Source organism: Emys orbicularis, chromosome 2, assembly GCF_028017835.1.
Source record: "Emys orbicularis isolate rEmyOrb1 chromosome 2, rEmyOrb1.hap1, whole genome shotgun sequence".
Classification (NCBI taxonomy): domain Eukaryota; kingdom Metazoa; phylum Chordata; order Testudines; family Emydidae; genus Emys; species Emys orbicularis.
Window position 1 is genome coordinate 291,202,464 of NC_088684.1, and position 19,649 is coordinate 291,222,112.

At 45.1% G+C, this 19,649-nt stretch overlaps 1 protein-coding gene across 1 annotated transcript in view; it reads right to left on the bottom strand.

Annotated features, from left to right (window-relative positions):
- Positions 1-14,893: 14,893 nt before the first annotated feature.
- Positions 14,894-19,649, bottom strand: part of LOC135874353 (meiosis-specific coiled-coil domain-containing protein MEIOC-like) — a 53,325-nt gene continuing 48,569 nt past the window's right edge. The window contains exon 8 of the mRNA XM_065399154.1: positions 14,894-15,150. Coding sequence (XP_065255226.1) covers positions 14,894-15,150 — 257 coding nt within the window. The remainder of the gene's footprint in view (positions 15,151-19,649) is intronic.

Below are 19,649 nucleotides of genomic sequence, written 5' to 3' on the forward strand. Positions count from 1 at the left end.
TTCTGTACAGAAACATGCACTACAAACCATCAGACGTGCTGACACGATGATGCATAAATAGATAATACATTGGAGCTTTTGGAGTTTGGGAAACATCCTTCCTGCCCTTTGGCACTGAGGAAAACAGGGCAGAGTGGGAGGGATGGGGAGAGGGATACTACCCTAGCTTGCCAGGGTCATAACTAGCAATTCATGGGAGTCATAACCCTCATCATTTTTATCACAAGTCTTGCACTATTTGGTGTTTCCCTGCTGCCCCAGCTCCTGAGACAAGCTATTCTTGTGACAATTGCAGCTTTCATTTTTAAAAGCAGTACTTTTCTAGCCCTTGTGATTGCAGAAAAAAAGACTGAAATGGAACCCTAAAGCACACTGAATATTCAGCAACCAGTAAACCAAGGAAAAGATCCCCAACTTTAAAAATCTCAGGATTTCTCTTTTATGGCTGAGTCACGATTTTTGAATGCTTGAGGTTAGCAATGCTGTAATGTGGCAATCTAATCTATCTATCACACACACGATAGGCCCAAACCAAGACTCTAGATCAGAACAATCCCAACCTACTTTAGAGCCACATCTTAAATGTACAGCTAACACCCAGCTGTAATGAGATATAATGGAAATAACCTTTTAACATTTTTAAACAGCCAGGCCACCCAGAAAATGTTGTTATTCTCAAAACAAAACAAAAAGACACACAGAAAAAGAACAATCCCCTTTGTGACAATGGCATTCTCCAGAAACACGCCTGTATTTTAAAAGGTGGACGTCACTGCCATCGCGCCCGCTCCATCCCCCTGAGCTGTCGCTCCGAAAATAGCCCCAGCTGTCCGGCTCCATCTCTCCTCAGAGCCATTTGCAGAAATGCGAGCTGAGAGTGGGGGGTTGCAGCTTGAATTGGCACCGACATGGGGACAGAGAGGAGCTCAGTGAAAAAACTTACCAAAGAGAAAAGCAACACTTGGTTTATGCCTTGGAAATGAAATAAAATAACATCCCTCCCTCCCAACACCCAGCTTCCCCACCCCCCACACCAAGCCCATCTGTCACACAGGTTGACATCCACAAGCTACGAAGGTCAAAGTTAATCCCCCGCAAGTAACCTCTCCAACTCTCTTTTGGAGGCTGTTCTTTAGACTTCTGGTCGCCCAGGCAAAATAATCCAGTGAAACAATCCAAATACTGCTCAGGCCAATGTCTCCTTGACCTTCAGCTCTGTCGTCTTTCACCTCAAATGCCTTTAACAAGGCAATAAACACTCAGATGTAATTAATGTGGACTCCGAAATCACCTCCTTCCTCCCTCAGCCATGAACAAGTCCCTCTGCCTTCCTCAGATGAGCTGCTCCCCAATATACACCCTCAGGACCTTACCTGGAGTCTTGTCAGAGTCTGAGAAGGCAAGAGGCTCTCATCGGGGTGAGGGAAAGCAGATCCTTACTGAGAGACACACAGGGAAAAGGGGAAAAATGAGGTGTGGGGGACATGGGGAGACCATCTGGGTTTTGGTCCCCCCTCCCTTCCAGTAAATAAAACAGAAACCCCAGCGATGGTGCGGACGTGCAGTAAAAGGTCCCCTAGTCCCCCTGCAGTGTCTCCACTGCTTGGGGTGTAGGCTGTGTTGCCCCCGGCCCCACCCCTTCCCCTGGCTGTCCTCCTCCACTCGAATTGCTGACGTGCTTTGCTCTCCTTCTGCCTCCCAGCTCCAAAATAGCCCTGGGTGTCATTTACTGGAGAGATTAAATTTCATCTGGTAGAGAGGCGAAAGGGCATAGTTCTAGGGACTCAATCGGCCCATCCAAAGAGGAAAAAAAAAAAAAAAAAATCAGCAGAGGTGTGAGTGTGCATGTGTATGTGTTTGTGTGTAACAGGCTGCGGTGCCAGTATTCATCAGGACTGCTTCTCAAGTGTGTATCCTAGAGCCAAGTGATAGCTGTTAAACAGCGACAGGAGAACAGGCTGTTGGCAAAGTTTATCTGTGTTACAAGTGTCTCCTTAGTAAAAAGAGGAATTCCCTTTCAGATCAGTAACGGGGTTTGTGGAAGAAAGAGCTCATTTTAGGGTTGGCTTCTTTGACCAAGGACATTTGCAGAACAACAATGAATAAACAGCAAATGAACAAAACTGACGGTGCCACTCTTTCTCCAAATATTAAAGTGTGGTTCTGCTCTGAAAACTGACTCTGCAAAAATGGCATAGTGAGATTGCAGATTTTCTGCCTCTGTGACTCCTGGTCATATTGCCTCACATTACAAGTAAAAAGTTATTTGCCCAACTACCACTTCCTTAAACACAGCCTCGAATCCAAGAATTCATTCTAGTCTACACATTCCTGCTGATGAAGATTCCACAACTGGAACTTAGTCAATAACTGTTGATAATGCACAATGCTGAATAGAATCCCGCTCATTCTCCCATACCTGCACTATCTGTGCATGGGTAAACAGGAGAGAAAAGTAGTGAATACTTATTGGGGCCGTAAATTAAGCAGATAACATCCCAAATACACACAGGAAATAGTACTGGTTGAGTAAGAATGTGCTACTTTTACATAGGGAGTGTTGTTGTAGCTGTGTCAGTCCAAGGATATTAGAGACACAAGGTGGATGAGGCAATATCTGTTATTGGATCAACTTCTGTTGGTGAAAAAGAGACAAGCTTTCGAGCTTCCAGAGAGTTCTTCTTCAGGACCTGAAGAAACAGGACCTGAAGAAGGTCTCTGTGTAAGCTCAAAAGCTTGTCTCACCAACTGTAGTTGTTCCAATAAAAGATATTACCTCACCCACCTTGTCTCTTCTTCTACATAGTCACTTTTCAAAGCACAACAGCACTTAAAACAATAGACAAGAATTAGACCTTTCAGGCTAATGCCTGCCATGAGATTTCTGAAATTGGAAACAATTGCTTCAGGTTATAGTTGCACAAACAATGACCCATGATGTAATAGGAATCACGTAAACCACTTGAAATTCAGTATTATTGTTATGGCCGGAGTCACCAGGTGGCGCTGTTATACATAGTTGTAATTTTTTTTTTTTTTTTGGCTTGTGAACCATGTACGGTCTTTGAAAGACTCCTGAGAGCCCAACTAGAGGAACTGTGAGAGTAGGGTGACCAGACAGCAAGTGTGAAAAATCGGGACAGGGGGTGGGGGGGGGGTAATAGGAGCCTCTACAAGAAAAAGACCCAAAAATCGGGACCGTCCCTATAAAATCGGGACATCTGGTCACCCTATGTGAGAGTGAGAGCCCTTGAAGCGGTCAGGGATGAACCAGTCTGACACCATGCTTATGAAGAAACATCTGGCAGAACTCCAAAAGGAAAGTAGCTGTCCTGTCCATGAGACCCCCAGAAAATAATGTGCCACCCTCTCAGATGACCAGAAGTTGAGGAACTTGTCCACCTGACCAAGAGAGAATAAGAGAGACAGACTATTTCTAGAGAGGCTGAGAGCATGAGGATCACCACCCCTGATGAGACCATCATCCCTAGGATCCCTCACACTTCTGCTGTAAGTGTGGTGAGGATGTCCACCTTCTAAGAATCTGTTGCAATCGGGTGAACCCCAGGAAAGTCTCCAAATGATTCAAGGCCCTGTGCACTGAGCACCCACCAGAAAACTTCGAAGGGACCAAGGAAGGGAACATCTGGGTCCTGAAACCAGAACCACTCCTACAACATTTAATTTCTGAAGTTCCATCCACAGCCTTCACCCAAAAACAATATACCTAATGGACTCTGTGGACCCAAGGCTGAAATGGATGTGTGGGCTAAGGGCATTGTTGCCGAGCTGATTTGGACAGTGGGTCTCAAGTTACCCTTTTGTTCCAGCCACTTAAAGCATCTGACCCTTCATCCCCTGGAAGGACTTGCCTGCGGGGATTACATGAATCATTCATTGTTCCCCTATCTAGGAAATATCTACTGGCGCTTCTGCTTCATGTTCTAGATAAGACACAGAAAAGTAGAGAGGCCTATGAAAAGTTACATTGAAAAAAAGGGGAAGTTAGCTTTTTGAAACTGGCTGATGGGTCTAAAAATGTAATTGTAAACACAGAATCATCATTGAGTGGGTGTATTTCCAGTGGGGTCCTTGGCCCTATGCTATGTAACATTTTTTTCCCCAAGTCATTGATAAAACATAATATTATCAATGATGAAGTTCGCAGATGACACAAAAATTGGGGGAGTGGCAAATAATGAAAAAGACAGGTCACCGATTCAGAGCAATCCGGATTGCTTGGTAAACTGGATGCAAGCAAATAATACGCATTTTAATATAGCTAAATGTAAATGTATACATCTAGGAACAAAGAATGGAGGCCATACTTACAAAATGGGCGACTATTCTGGGAAGCAGTGATTCTTAAGAAGATTTGGGGGTCATGGAGGATAATCAGCTGAACATGAGCTCCCAGTGTGATGCTGTGACCGAAAGGGCTAATGTGATCCGGAGATGCATAATCTCGAGTAGGAGTAGAGTGGTTATTTTACCTCTGTATTTGGCACTCATGTGACTGCTCCTGGAATACTTTGTCCAGTTCTGGTGCCCACAATTCAACTGTGAAAAACTGGAGAGGGTTCAGAGAAGAGCCACAAGAATGATTAAAAGACTAGAAAATATGCCTTATAGCAACAGACTCAAAGAGCTCAACCTGTTTAGCTTAACAAAGAGAAGATTAAGAGGTGACTTGATTACAATCTGAGTACCTACATGGGGGACAAATACTTGGGTTCTTCAATCTAGAAGAGAAAGTTATAACATGATCCTAGGCTGGAAGTTGAAGCTAGACAAGTTCAGACTGGAAGATGTACATTTTTTTGAGAGAGAGAGTAATTAACCATTGGAACAACTTATCAAAAGTCATGGTGGATTCTCCATCATTGACCATTTTAAATCAAGATTACATGTTTTTCTAAACTATCTGCTCTACGAATTACTTTGGGGAAGTTCTGTGGCCTGTGTTATACAGGAAGTCAGACTAGACTATCACAACAGACCCTTCTGGCCTTGGAATCTATGAATTTATGTGGTTTCTAAGAGGGTCTTTGTCACAAACACAGCATCTCTGGGCTTTTTTCTTTCCCCGCCTTGCTCTGCTATGTGGTGAGAAGGAGGGAGAGGGTAGAGGAATAAATGAAAAGAAGTTTCCCAGCATGCCATTTGGGGGACAAAGCCCTGGAAATTTTGCTTCCCTGCAGGGAGGAAGAGTGAAAAAAGGCTTTGTTTGCTGCTGCCTCAACATAAGCTTAAAAGCTAGGATGCCAGTAAAGAAGGTGGGAGCGTGCAAATGCCTTTGATTGTACGAATGGCAGCCGAAATTTGTCAGTTGGAAGGAGCATGGCCAAAGCTCTGAGCCCCAGAGGCAAGTCTGAGTTGCCTCCAATTTTTACAAGAAGAGAGGCATAAATCCAACCGCCTTTGATAAGGAGACAGACCAGCGCCCAAGAAAAAAAAACGGTTACCTACCTCTTGTAATTGTTTTTCTTCAAGATGTGTTGCTCCATCTCCATTCCATGTAAGGTATGTGTGATCTTATGGAACTAAGTGCGAAGGTCCCGCCACTGCCTCATCAGGTGAGGAAGAGGATGAGACCAGAATGGGAAGAGGGACCAATTCCACCTCCCCGGTTGGGGCAGCCTCGGTCTCAGGCTAGTGCTAGTGCCTGGGCACCTTGGTCCAATCCCTCATCTAAGTCAGGAGCAACGTGGTTGCAGACAGCCTCTCTGATGCCCCAGAGATTGAGTGCTGCAAATGGGATCCTGGGGCGGGGGGGAACCCCGATGGGTTCCAGAATTGCCATGATACAGCCCATTGACCTGTGGCCAGGTGCTCGTTGATGGGCCCGGGGGAAAGCCAATGCAGGGCATGCCTGGCCCTTGGGCATAGTGATCTCCTCACCCTCTGAGTCCAAGGAGGAAGGGTTCTCCCTTGGTGGTCAAGGTGGTGCTGCTGCTGCCTCTGCTTCCCCACTGTATGGGGGTCCCGGTGTTTTGCACTTGGGGAGCGTACTGGGGCTCCGTGGAGTGATGTCGTGTACCTGGTGACCGATGACGGTGCTCAGGGGACTGGCGGTGGTATTCTGAGGATCGGTGTGGCAGCTCTGGGGACCGGCGCAGAGATTCTAGGGACAGGGATCTGGGGACCGGCATCGACGTTTCAGGGACTGGCATTGGGATTCCGGGAATTGGTGCCGAGGTTCTGGGGACCGGCATGGAGGGTCCAGGGACCAACAGCACGTTTCCAGGGACCGGTGATGAGACGCTGGTGACCGGTGCGGAACTTGGGAGCGGTGCTGTGGGGATGAAGACCACTGCATGGGCCCCCTAGCGGGCTTGCCTCTAGATGGGACTACCACGATGGTATCAACGAGGGTTCCTGGTATCTCTTTTCTTGTTGGCGGCACCGGCAATGAAAGTATGTTCTTGGCCGCTTGTAACGCCTCCGGCACAGACAGTACCGTCAGGTGCTGGGCACCCCTACCGGTCCCTGGGGTTGGAGGCAGGTCCCGGGTCAGGCTCGGAAGTCTAAGGGGAGAGGCTGCTGCCTGCCCCAGTTCCGGGAAAGACGAGCGGCCCAGCGCGGGTCTCAACTCATCCCCAACTTTCCCTATGCCCTTGCATGATGCCGGGGAGTGCCCTCTCCTGGTATGCTGCTCCTTATGCCCCTTGGTGGGTAGCAGCGATGGGGATTGGTGCCAGGAGGAGGTCGGTGCCAGAGGGGCGCTTCTTACCGACACTGATGTACTTAGCACAGAGTCTGAACGGACCAGCTCGGAAGCTGGTGTGAGAACTGACTCCATCACTAGCTCTCTAAGGGCTGGTCTACACCGGGGGGGGGGGGGGGGTGTCGATGTAAGATACGCAACTTCAGCTACGGGAATAGCGTAGCTGAAGTCTACGTATCTTATTTCGACTTACCTCGGGTCCTCCACCGCCGCTCGCCCTGGTGGAGTTCCGGAGTTGACGGGAGCACGTTTGGGGATCGATATATCGAGTCTAGATGAGACGCGGTATATCGATCCCCAATAAATCGATGACTACCCGCCGATTCGGCGGGTAGTCTGGATGTACCCTTAGTCTAATTTCCTGTTACTTTTTGGTGCGCGTTTTGAACCCTTTACAGATGCTGCATTTATCCCACGCATGGGTCTCCCCAAGACACTTCAGGCAGCTCTGATGGGGGTCACTCATGGGCTTCTTGCACAACATGCACGGCTTGAAGCCTGGGGATCGGGGCACGCTAAGACCCGCGGGACTATCTACTATTTACACTTAACCAACGACTAAAACTAACTAATCTAGATACACTAAATAGACTAAGTGAGAGAAAAAAAACACTGGTTTAAGGGCTTACCAAGGCAAGAGGACGTTTCAACACCATCACTGTAAGAAGGAACTAAACGGGGGTGGGGGGGAGCAGGCAGCACCCCTTATACCGGAGCACATGCATGTGACTCCAGAGGGCACTAGAACCAGTCCTACGGATACCACTGGGGGAAAAGCTTCCAGCACTGGTGCATGGGGCACACACACACACCTGACATGGAATGGACATGAGCAAGCAATTTCTTCGGTGGAGTTTCCCACAATTGTTTTATGGGGGAGGAGCAGGGCAATGGTGGGGTTTTACCCCCATAACAACATGTAATTCTGCCCCCCAAACCTTGCAGATCCTCAGATCTCCACAAGAAACTAGGGCAATCTTAACAGACCTTATATCTTCACAATGGCTCTGGGATGTGACAGTCTTCCTCTCCCACTTCCTGACAGTGCAGCTTCAATGGAGTCTTCCTATTCATAATATCACTTGTATTACAGGAGCATCTGAGGACCCCAAGGACCCATTGGGCTAGAAGCTGTACAAATAAGTAATACATTCCTTTTGTAAATTTTCATCTGACGACTGCTCTGCATTATCTGAGGGTATGATGCAGGTCTGTTCCTTCAGCCCATTCCCCAATGCCCCAAACTGGCCTTAATCTCTCTCTATATTTCCTAATACAGTATTTCCTAGTATTCTTGCCGGCAAGTTAAAGAAGTATGGGCTGGATGAATGGACTATAAGGTGGATAGAAAGCTGGCTAGATCGTCAGGCTCAACGGGTAGTGATCAATGACTCCATGTCTAGTTGGCAGCCGGTTTCAAGTGGAGTGCCCCACGGGCCAGTCCTGGGCCCGGTTTTGTTCAATATCTTCATTAATGATCTGGAGGATGACATGGATTGCACCCTCAGCAAGTTTGCAGATGACACTAAACTGGGAGGAGTGGTAGATATGCTGGAGGGTAGGGATAGGATACAGAGGGGCCTAGACAAATTAGAGGATTGGGCCAAAAGAAATCTGATGAGGTTCAACAAGGACAAGCGCAGAGTCCTGCACTTAGGATGGAAGAATCGCATGCACTGCTACAGACTAGGGACCGAATGGCTAAGCAGCAGTTCTGCAGAAAAGGACCTAGGGGTTACAGTGGACGAGAAGCTGGATACAAGTCAACAGTGTGCTCTTGTTGCCAAGAAGGCTAATGGCATTTTGGGCTGTATAAGTAGGGGCATTGCCAGCAGATCAAGGGACGTGATCATTCCCCTCTATTCGGCATTGGTGAGGCCTCATCTGGAGTACTGTGTCCAGTTTTGGGCCCCACACTACAAGAAGGATGTGGAAAAATTGGAAAGAGTCCAGCGGAGGGCAACAAAAGTGATTAGGGGGCTAGAGCACATGACTTATGAGGAGAGGCTGAGGGAACTGGGATTGTTTAGTCTGCAGAAGAGAAGAATGGGGGGGACTACCTGAAGGAGGCTCCAGAGAGGACGGATCTAGACTGTTCTCGGTGGAGTAATGGTCTCAAGTTGCAGTAGGGGATGTTTAGGTTGGATATTAGGAAAAACTTTTTCACTCGGAAGGTGGTGAAGCACTGGAATGGGTTACCTAGGGAGGTGGTGGAATCTCCTTCCTTAGAGGTTTTTAAGGTCAGGCTTGACAAAGCCCTGGCTGGGATGATTTAGTTGGGGATTGGTCCTGCTTTGAGCAGGAGGTTGGACTAGATGACCTCCTGAGGTCCCTTCCAACCCTGATCTTCTATGATTCTAATCAGAAAAATGGGGAGAGGTGAATTCTGGGGATTAATGTTTGTACAATGCTCTGAAAGCATAAAACATCACGGTAAGTATTATTATATAAAGCACTTGCATGACACAGCAGCTAATAATGCCTCAGGACCACATCAGGCTCTGTACCTCCTGTGCTTCACCTCTAAGGGAGGGAATTTCTGCTTATGGAGCTGCATGTAATCACCCCAGGCTCCAACATATCTGTCCATGCAGCAGTCCCATGGGGAAGTGCTCCACAGAATACAGAGGGTGCACAGGCTCCCACGCATACTATCAAACCAATTCAGCTACCTTATGCAGCCGTAAGGAAGAGCATGAAGCAGGGAGGGGAGAGCAACAGGGACAGAATTTAGCCACTGGTATTGTATTTGTGATCTACTGTAATTAGTCATGCTGGAAGACTGTGGACTCTTTAATTTTTAAGTCACTTTAACAGTCAGGCAGTGATCCTGATACAAAACATCATTTTGCAGATGCACTGTCGCAGGTGGCTTGTAGACGCCTATGGATAAGGGAAGTGAGAGTGTCTCTCTGTGGGAGGAGGACCTGGGAGGTAGGCTTAACAGTCCTTGAAGAGGAACATGTAAGTAGTCATGCTTGGGGAGAAGGCTTATGCTTGACTTTGAATATCATTTTGAGTTGCCTGGGAAATAAAACCACACCATAGGAAGGGATAGATTTCGACTTCCTACAACTTGCATGCACGGTTTGGAACAGACTGGGGAACCACCTGGTCACAAAGCATATTTTAATTTTTCATACATAAGGGGAGTTGAGAAAATCTTCCACTTCAGGGGATAGAAAGGGATTAGACTGAATTAAATATTTTATTTTAGTTACCAGAAAGGAGATCATGTGGAAGTTTTAATTCCTGATCCTAAAATCTTTTTCGGGTGAGGACTGAGGTAATTTGGCACCACATTCCATGAGAAAAAAAAGTCTGAATTCTTCCATTGATTTTACATTGTTTGGATTTGCAACTGATAATATACTCTCAAAACGTGTCATGCAAGCTATACAAAATAAGCTTTTATATATTGTATATAAAATGAAAGTAGAAAGGATCACACAGTGAATTAAATGAAACAGAAACACGTAATTTAATAGATCTAGAACATTCTACATATGTTGCCTATATCCTCTCCTCTACCCTTTGAATACCGATGGTCATCTTAGGCCTGAACCTGCAAAATGCACACAGACACACACCTGGGTCTGTGCAGAGCTCCACCAACTTTGTGGGGCTCTGTGTGGGCCCAGGGGTCCGCTTGCACATATCTCACTGCAGGATCAGGGTCTTAGGGTGTCAGCTCTTCAGTGAAGGGCCTATGTCTTCCTGTGTTTGCCAAGCACTTAGCCCAATGGTCTGATCAGGACTGAGGCTTCTAAGTGCTAACATAACAGAAATTGAAGTGTGATGCTTTGTGAAATAATTACAGCTAAGTTGTACATCAACTTATCCAACAAGATTGAATTCCCTTGTAGAAATCTCGCTTGCACAGGGGGAAAAAAGGTGAAAGTTACTTAGGTTATTTACTAACACTTTCTCCTTTCATGTATTATCAGTTAGTAGTTTATTAATTCATTTACGTTTTGATGTTTAGAAAGATTCTGCACCTCATATATGTGACCTCACATCTGGAAACTAGAATAATGGATATTCCTTATTAACACTGACCGATGTAAAACAAGTATTACCCATTGACATCTAATGTTCCCACCACCCCACATAAATTTACTGAAATAATACAATCAGGGACTTAAAATATGAAATACTTTAATTATTTTTATAACTGTAAGTGTTACCCAGAACATACAACAGGTCTTTTCAGTGAATTACAAAAAAACCCCAAACAAACAAGTAACACCTCACATATAGAAGAGCAGCTGATAAGTAACATGAGTTGAACTGAATAAAACAATAGCTGTAACTATTTATTAGCCACGTACATACAACACAACTGATTATTTAAATAAGGAAACAATCACATACATAAAAAATGCTAGAAAATTACACTGGCCATGATTTATTACAGGATTCTCATAAATCTGTGACTTTCATACATGTAATACAAATCTTAGCATCTCTTTCTACTGTACCTTTTTCTTAATATAAACCATATGTAAGTGTACACAGCATGGTAGGTTACTTTACACAAGTGAACACAATCTAGCCGCAAGGCTTCCTGGTGTTCCACATAAGGGAGTTGTCTAACAGAAAACAAAAAATGCACACCAAATTCACTAGTTAAGGTGCATCAACTTTCAAAAAAGGAAAGTATGTCCCAACAGAAATCTGTGTAGTATAAATAACCTTTTTTAAAGTTAAGTGTTACACAAGAGGTAGAAGTGATATTTTTCCAACGTTCATTAAATATCCAGTTATTTTACAGAATCACTGAAATAAGCCTAAATTGACTAATCATTAAGTATTAACAATTGACATCTTGTTTCTTTTAGTTAAATGTATACTTTCACTCATTTCTGTTGGGTCTACTAAATAGATTAACTCACAATAGCCTTCTTCAGTAATATTTCACTAACAGTGTAAAATTTGTTTTTAATTAAATGAGATTGACCAACATACATGTAAAAGATATACTTCAGACACCAAACAGTATATTAAAATATAGACACTATTAATCTTTGTATATCTGTCATAAAAATAAAAGTAAACTTATTTTTCCCATATATATTGGAAATAGCCTAATTTTGTGAAAAAAACACTATTTTCATTAAGTTATTACTGTGCATAAACAAGTTTTAGACCAGTTTTATTTTGTACAGTAAAAAAAGGAAAGCAACCTTTATCTGGAATTGATTTTTTTAAGTTGACACTGGCCTATCCTCACTCTCATTAGTTAGCTTTCATATATTATATGCAAACAATTTCCTTTTTAAAGCTTATCTGGCAAATAAGAAGCAGAGGAATTGTAGTTTCAGTTCCCCAATTCTAAAAAAGTTGCTCAAAACTACTTTATTCCACACATTTTCAACTTCTAACAACAAAGGGTAAATAAGTACATTGTAATGCACCTTATTTTTTTGCACCGTTAATTGTAGTATTGCTAATAAAGAAAAATGACTCACCACGCTATAAAATTGACAGATTTGGTTGCACTATTGAAAAGTAAAAAACTAAAGAAAAAGAAAGTGCTTTCAAAAAGCAAATTGTAAAACAATTTATACTAAAAAAGTAACTTCATAGATATAGTTTTTCTTTTTGTAATTATTTATAAGTTTCCACAAAACAGAAAAGTGCTGGTGATTGAGAGATAAAACTGCACAAGAAACAAATCAAGATCTTAACACGGTTAAGGCTGTATTTCTATCCAGGCAAATCAGGATAAAACAAGGTGCAAATTTCTCAAAAGCCTATTGATTTAACTCAGCCAAAGCATCTTACAGAAGGTACATTCCTCAGCTTTAAATGAAAGCAGACACTTCTCCTAACTCCAAGATGTTACTATGTTCAAATCGCAACAGAAAGCTGAAGTGAGCATACACAGTTACTTACCGTTTTTGAAAAATAAGACTTTTAAAGGCACATTAACTATATTATGAACTGATTAAGATCACATTCCTTCACAGTAACTTACATACAAACAATACAATAAGGACCTAATATGCCCAATACATTCAATGCTACAAAACAATCCTGCAAGACTACAATTATTCTGTAAACAGAAATGCAAATCAAGACTTTCAAATTCTATTTCCTGTTAACATAGTAATCATAACTCAAAAACTTAAATTCCATCCACAACTCAAATACTGTAAACTCTGAAAATTTTTCAACCCACCTATATTTTCACAAAAACACATTTGACCTTCAGATATTAGTGCAAACAGATTGCACACACACACACACACACACACACACAAAATACACTCACACAGCATTCAAATAATTCTCTTCACTACCAATGTTTAGTTTTAGACTAAGGCTTAAAAATATCCATTGAAACTGATTAAATTTTCTTTAGAAAAAGTGGAGCATACTTTTAATAAGATTCTGCCTTCTAATGATTCCTTTGTTTAATCAGTGGATCAAAATGAGGCTTTAGTGACTTCCTATTCTACAAAATGATGCACTCATCACCTCATTACCATTAATAATGGTACTACCACTGGTACTATATTGGTACTAATAGAACTAGACTACAGATGTTCTAGAAACATTCACAGGTTCAAAATTACAGACTGTTTGGAATATTTAGCAAGTACGTGTATATGCAAACAGAATTATATATTTATCAAGAAAGTGTTGAATTCAACATCATAACATAATGAAACACAGATAAATCTTCATTTTAAGTCTTTGAACTTTTTCTCCTGTCCTCAACATAATTCTTTTTTAAAACAAGAACTGCTCTCCAAAGCCATTCATCAATATACTAACACCTAAGAACATACTTGGTAATTAGTACATTTTGAAAGACAATCTAACATTAAGACACGATTGATAAAGCATTAAAATACTCATAAGTAGTGTGATAAGATGAAAATATGAATTATTCATCCTTTTCTAATTCTCACTCTGTACATTCACATTGATACGTAACACTTCTGATTGTCTAAGCCACAGGATGAAGACTAGTAATAGCAACTAAACATATGAAATCTTCTCATGCTAAAACAAATCCGTTAAACAGCTTTGGTAACCTAGTATAGTGGGCTTTGTGTAAATATCTTGCAAACATCCCTACCCCTCAAAAAACCCCTATATACTGTGTGTATATTTATATATAATATACATAGTTCCTGAGTAAATCATTAAATCTGATTATTAGGAAGGTTTGGCAAAAGACCCAACTGTATATTATTAAAATAGAATTTTAAATAAACATTTAATCAAAACATTAAAATAAATATGGAATGTTTCTGAAAATTAAAGTACCATAAACATATTAATAACCATGTAATTTTTCATTAAGTGCATACTTGCTGTTTTTAACCATGAGGCATCAGTAAATCTAATTTCTAAGTCTGAGTGACAATTTTATGTTAACTGCCAATATGTATTTTAATGCAATGTACTGCAACTCTAAAAATTCCTTAAATTAGTTCTTCATTTATTTATTATGTAAAAATTTTGTCACAAGGATTATACTATGGGAACTTTTGGTTTAGATTAGTCCAGCTGGTAACTTTTAATTGGCAGAACAAGCACGTCACGTAACTAACATTAAATTCTGATTATTCCAATCAGACTCTTGGCAATTACCTGAAAGATTTGACACCCTGTCACAATAGCAAAGCAGAAGTGTGGACTATTCAGTGTTGAGTGACAGTACAAACAATTACATTATTTAGCAATCATTCTGGCACTTAAAAGAATATATAATTGTGCAAAAAAACCCAATAATTATGAAATACCCTTTAAAAATGACATTTCTAAAGTATGCTACATTTTATAACGAATAAATGAAGAAAAGAATCAAAATGAGCTTAGCCACTCACTGGTTTCTCAGATCATGGCTTGAGTCACAGCTGATACATAGCTTTGGCTAAGTGGTCAAGAAAATGGTCAGCTATTGCCCAGTTCCCCTTATTAATAAAATCTTTATCTTACATAGAAGACACTGCAATACCAGCAATATTAAAACTGCAATAACACTATTACAAGAAATATTTGTCAACACCAGAATTACAGTAATAAAATTGCAGCACTGATCAGTTGAGTTATCCTTATTTTTTCTGATAACCTAGCAAAAAAGTTCTCCACAGCACAATGCAATTCACTTTCTTCCTTTTTTTTTTTTTTTTTTTTTTCCTTGCACAGTTATTCAGAAATCTGTGTGGGTTCCTCATGTTTTTCTTTTTTGCTTCCCTTGTCTTCAGGATCTGCACTATTTTTTTCTTTTGTGCTTGCGTTTCCTGGACAAAGCTCTTGCAATGCCCTTTCGACCTCCTCCTGTTTCACTGGAGTGCTGAAGGAGGTTTTTGGTAGAGTCATCTGCAGTGCACACCATAAAGCAGTACGAGCCTTGCGTGTGGAAACAGCTAACTCTTTAATGGCAGCTGCCAGAGCAAGAACATCTACAAAGACAAGAATATGCAACCACATCACAACAGAACGAATATACAACCATGACATCTATTGATTAGACAAAAATCTCTTGAATTCAGCCAACAATTTGTATTATAGTAATGTAATTCCAAGAAACCACCGGAAAGACTGCACCCTGTTATTAGAGAAAAGACGGTTACTCACCTCTGTAACTGTTGTTCTTCAAGATGTGTTGCTCATATCCATTCCAATTAGGTGTGTGCGCGCCGCGTACAGGATCATCGGAAGATTTTTACCCTAGCAACACTCGGTGGGTTGGCTGAGGTGCCCCCGGAGTAGCGCCCTTATGGCACCAGATATATGACCCTGCCGACCCAGCGCCCCCTCAGTTCCTTCTTGCCGGCTACTCCGACAGAGGCGAAGGAGGTCGGGTTTGGAATGGATACGAGCAACACATCTCGAAGAACAACAGTTACAAAGGTGAGTAACCATCTTTTCTTCTTCGAGTGCTTGCTCATATCGATTCCAACTGGGTGACTCCCAAGCCTTACCTAGGCGGTGGGGTCGGAGTGAGATGTCGCGGAGCGAAGGACCACTGAACCAAATGCCGCATTATCCCTGGACTGCTGCACTATGGCATAGTGGGAAGCAAAGGTATGTACCGATGACCAAGTCGCTGCCCTACAGATCTCCTGTATGGGTACATGAGCCAGGAAGGCGGAGGACAAAGCTTGAGCCCGAGGGGAGTGGGCGGTCAGGTGTGTAGCTGGGACACCAGCTAAGTCATAGCACGTACGGATACATGATGTAATCCGGGATGAGATGCGCTGGGTGGAGACCGGGAGGCCCTTCACCCGGTCTGCCACAGCTATGAACAGCTGAATCGTCTTTCTAAAAGGTTTCGTTCGCTCAATGTAAAAGGCGAGGGCCCTGCGAACATCTAGGGAGTGCAGCTGCTGTTCTCGTCGAGAAGCGTGCGGCTTCAGATAAAAGACTGGAAGGAAGATATCTTGGTTGACCTGGAAGGCAGACACCACCTTAGGAAGGAAGGTGGGGTGGGGTCGTAGCTGTACCTTGTCCTTATGAAACACCGTATACGGTGGTTCCGATGTGAGAGCTCTACGCTCCGATACACGTCTCGCCGAGGTGATAGCTACAAGGAAGGCTGTCTTCCAGGAAAGGTACAGGAGCGAGCAGGTAGCCATGGGCTCAAAGGGGGCACCCATGAGCCTGGAGAGGACCAGGTTAAGATCCAACGTAGGGGCTCCAACCCCCTGAGAAATCTAGTGACCATGGGATTGGAGAAGATAGAACGCCCGTTTTCACCCAGGCAGAACGCTGAAATAGCTGCCAGGTGCACTCTGATGGATGATATCGCCAAGCCCTGCTGTTTTAAGGACAAGAGGTAGTCCAATATGACAGGAACTGACGCCCGTGGGGGGGTCTTATGATTCCGGGCGCACCAGCAGGAAAAACGTTTCCACTTGGCTAAGTATGTGGACCTGGTAGAAGGCTTTCTGCTACCCAAAAGTACCTGCTGAACCAAGTGAGAGCAGCATCCACGCTGTGAGGTGAAGAGATTGCATGTCGGGATGACAGAGCCGTCCGTAGTCTTGAGTGATCAGGTCTGGCCAGGGCGGGAGTGGAATCGGAGTGTCCACTGACAGCTCCAGGAGAGAGTGGTATACCAGTGCTGCCTGGGCCATGCCAGGGCGATCAAAATCAGCCGGGCTCTGTCCCTGCGCAGTTTGAGCAGGACCCTGTGGACTAGCGGGAATGGAGGAAAGGCATAGCACAGGTGAGGCTTCCACTGTATTAGGAAGGCATCCGAGAGAGAACCCAGGGAGCGACCTTGGAGAGAGCAGAACACCTGGCATTTCCGATTGTCGCGAGAGGCGAATAGGTCCATCAGGGGAAAGCCCCACTTCCGGAAGACAGAATGGATGACATCCGGGCGAACCGATCACTCGTGAGCCAGGAATGATCTGCTGAGGTGGTCCGCTAAGGTGTTCTGGACTCCCGAGAGGAACGACACCACCAGATGGATCGAGTGGACTATGCAGAATTCCCACAGACGAGTGGCCTCCTGACGGGGGGGGACGACCGGGCTCCCCTTTGCTTGTTGATATAAAACATGGCCATGGCGTTGTCTGTGAGGACTGCCACGCAACGGCCTTGAATGCGCTGTCAGAATGCTAGACACGCCAGGCGCACTGCTCTGAGTTCCCGTATGTTGATGTGTAGGGATAACTCTCCTGCCGACCATAGTCCCTGTGTACAGAGATTCCCGAGGTGGGGCCCCCATCCCAGGGATGACGTGTCCGTGACCAGGGACACGGAGGGCTGTGGGGCATGAAATGGCACCCCTTCGCACACTACTTTGGGGTCCAGCCACCAGTCTAGAGAGGCTAATATTCCTGGTGGAATGGTAACTACACCATGTTCAAGCTGTCCCGACTTGGTCGATAAACTGTTGATAACCAGGCTTGCAACGGACGTAGTCGTAGTCTGGCGTGCCTGGTCACATACGTGCAGGATGCCATGTGTTCCAGGAGGCATAGGCATGTTTTCACGGTTGAGGTCAGGAAGGTTTGCAGGCCACGGACTATGTTCGCCATGGACTGGAAGCGCGTGTCCGGCAGAAGTTCCCAGGCTAGGCCAGAGTCTAAGACTGCTCCTATGAATTTTCTCCTCTGTGTTGGTACCAGAGTAGATTTCGCGACGTTGAGCAGTAGGCCTAGTCGATCGAACATGGTAATGGTGGTCTGAACATGAGACTGCACCTGATCTCTGGAGCGACCTTGAATGAGCCAGTCGTCGAGATACGGGAACACTTGAATCCGTTGTCGATGAAGGGAAGGAGCCACAACAGCCATGCACTTTGTAAACACCCTGGGGGCCGTGGAGAGGCCAAAAGGGAGGACGGTGAATTGGAAGTGCTGCTGGTTGACCACAAAGCGGAAGTGTCCTTCAGACTGTGCAGCCTTGAGTCTGTCTTTTCAGAGAACAGACCCTGGCCATCGAAGGGTAAGTCCTGGAGAGTCTGTTGCAACTCTGGAGGTAATCCAGAGACCTGCAGCCATGAGATGCGGCGCATGGCTATGCCCGAGGCCAGGGTCCTAGCTGCCGAGTCCGCTGCGTCCAGAGAGGCTTGTAGGGAGGTTCTGGCCACCTTCTTGCCCTCCTCTACTGGAGCTCCAAACTCCTCTCTGGACTCCTGTGGGACCAACTCTTTGAATTTGGACATAGATACCCACGAAGTATAGTCATAACGGCTCAGGAGTGCCTGTTGGTTGGCCACCCTGAGTTGTAAGCCTCCCGCCGAGTACACCTTGCGCCCAAACAAGTCTAGGCGCCTAGCGTCCTTTGATTTAGGCGCAGGGGCCTTCTGGCCGTGGCGTTCCTTCTCGTTGACCGAAGCCACGACAAGGGAGCACGGCTGGGTGTGTGTGTAAAGGAACCCGTATTCCTAAGAGGGAACAAAGTACTTCCTTTCCACTCCTTTGGCCGTCGGTGGAATAGAAGCATAAATTTATTTGAGAATAAATTTGTTAGTCTCTAAGGTGCCACAAGTACTCTGTTCTTTTTGCGGATACAGACTAACACGGCTGCTACTCTGAAAGCTGTTGAGAAGGACTCTGGTGTAGAAGGCAGTCCCAGCTCAACCACGGTGAGCCCCGGTGAGCTCACAAGCACCGGACTTGACGGCCCTTGCGGTACCGGAGTCGACGGTGCAGGAGCCGCTACTTGTCCTACGTGCTCCGGCAACGGACGCGGCTTTGGCTGCGGTGTGGGAGGCGCCGGCGGTTGGTGAGCCGACGAGCTGGAAGCGGCCGGCACCGGCATGGGATGCTTCTTCCTTTGACTCGGAGACAGGGACCGGCGCCGTGGAGATCTGGCGCGCATCTTTCGACAAGTCCGAACGCGGTGCTGGACCAGTCAGTGCCGCAGGGGCACTCTGCACCGACGATGATGGTGCCGGGTCCCGCGAAGTGGAAGGGACTGAGCTAAGTGCCGCCTCCATGAGGAGCTGCTTCAATCTAGAGTCCCGCTCCTTTCTGGTCCTCGGCTTGAAGGCTTTGCAAATGCGGCACTTGTCCGCTTGGTGGGATTCCCCCAGACACCTTAGGCAGGAGTCATGGGGGTCTCCCATCGGCACTGGCTTCAGGCAAGCCGAGCAGGGTTTGAAACCCGGAGACCCCAGCATGGGCCTAGGCACCGGGCCGGGTGAGGGGGGGTGGGGGGAAAGACCCCGCTCTCTTTCAGAAAGAAACTAATCTAACTACACTAACTACTACAACTGTAAACAACTACTTATCACTAATGAGAACTATTAACACGTACTAAAGACAAATGCTAGGGAGGGTGGAGAGCAGCTAGCTGCGCTCCACAGTTCCAATGACCGGAACTGAGGGGGCGCTGGGTCGGCAAGGGCATATATCCGGCGCCATAAGGGTGCCACTCCAGGGGGCGCCTCAGCCAACCCACCGAGTGGTGCTAGGGTAAAAATCTTCCAACGATCGTGCAT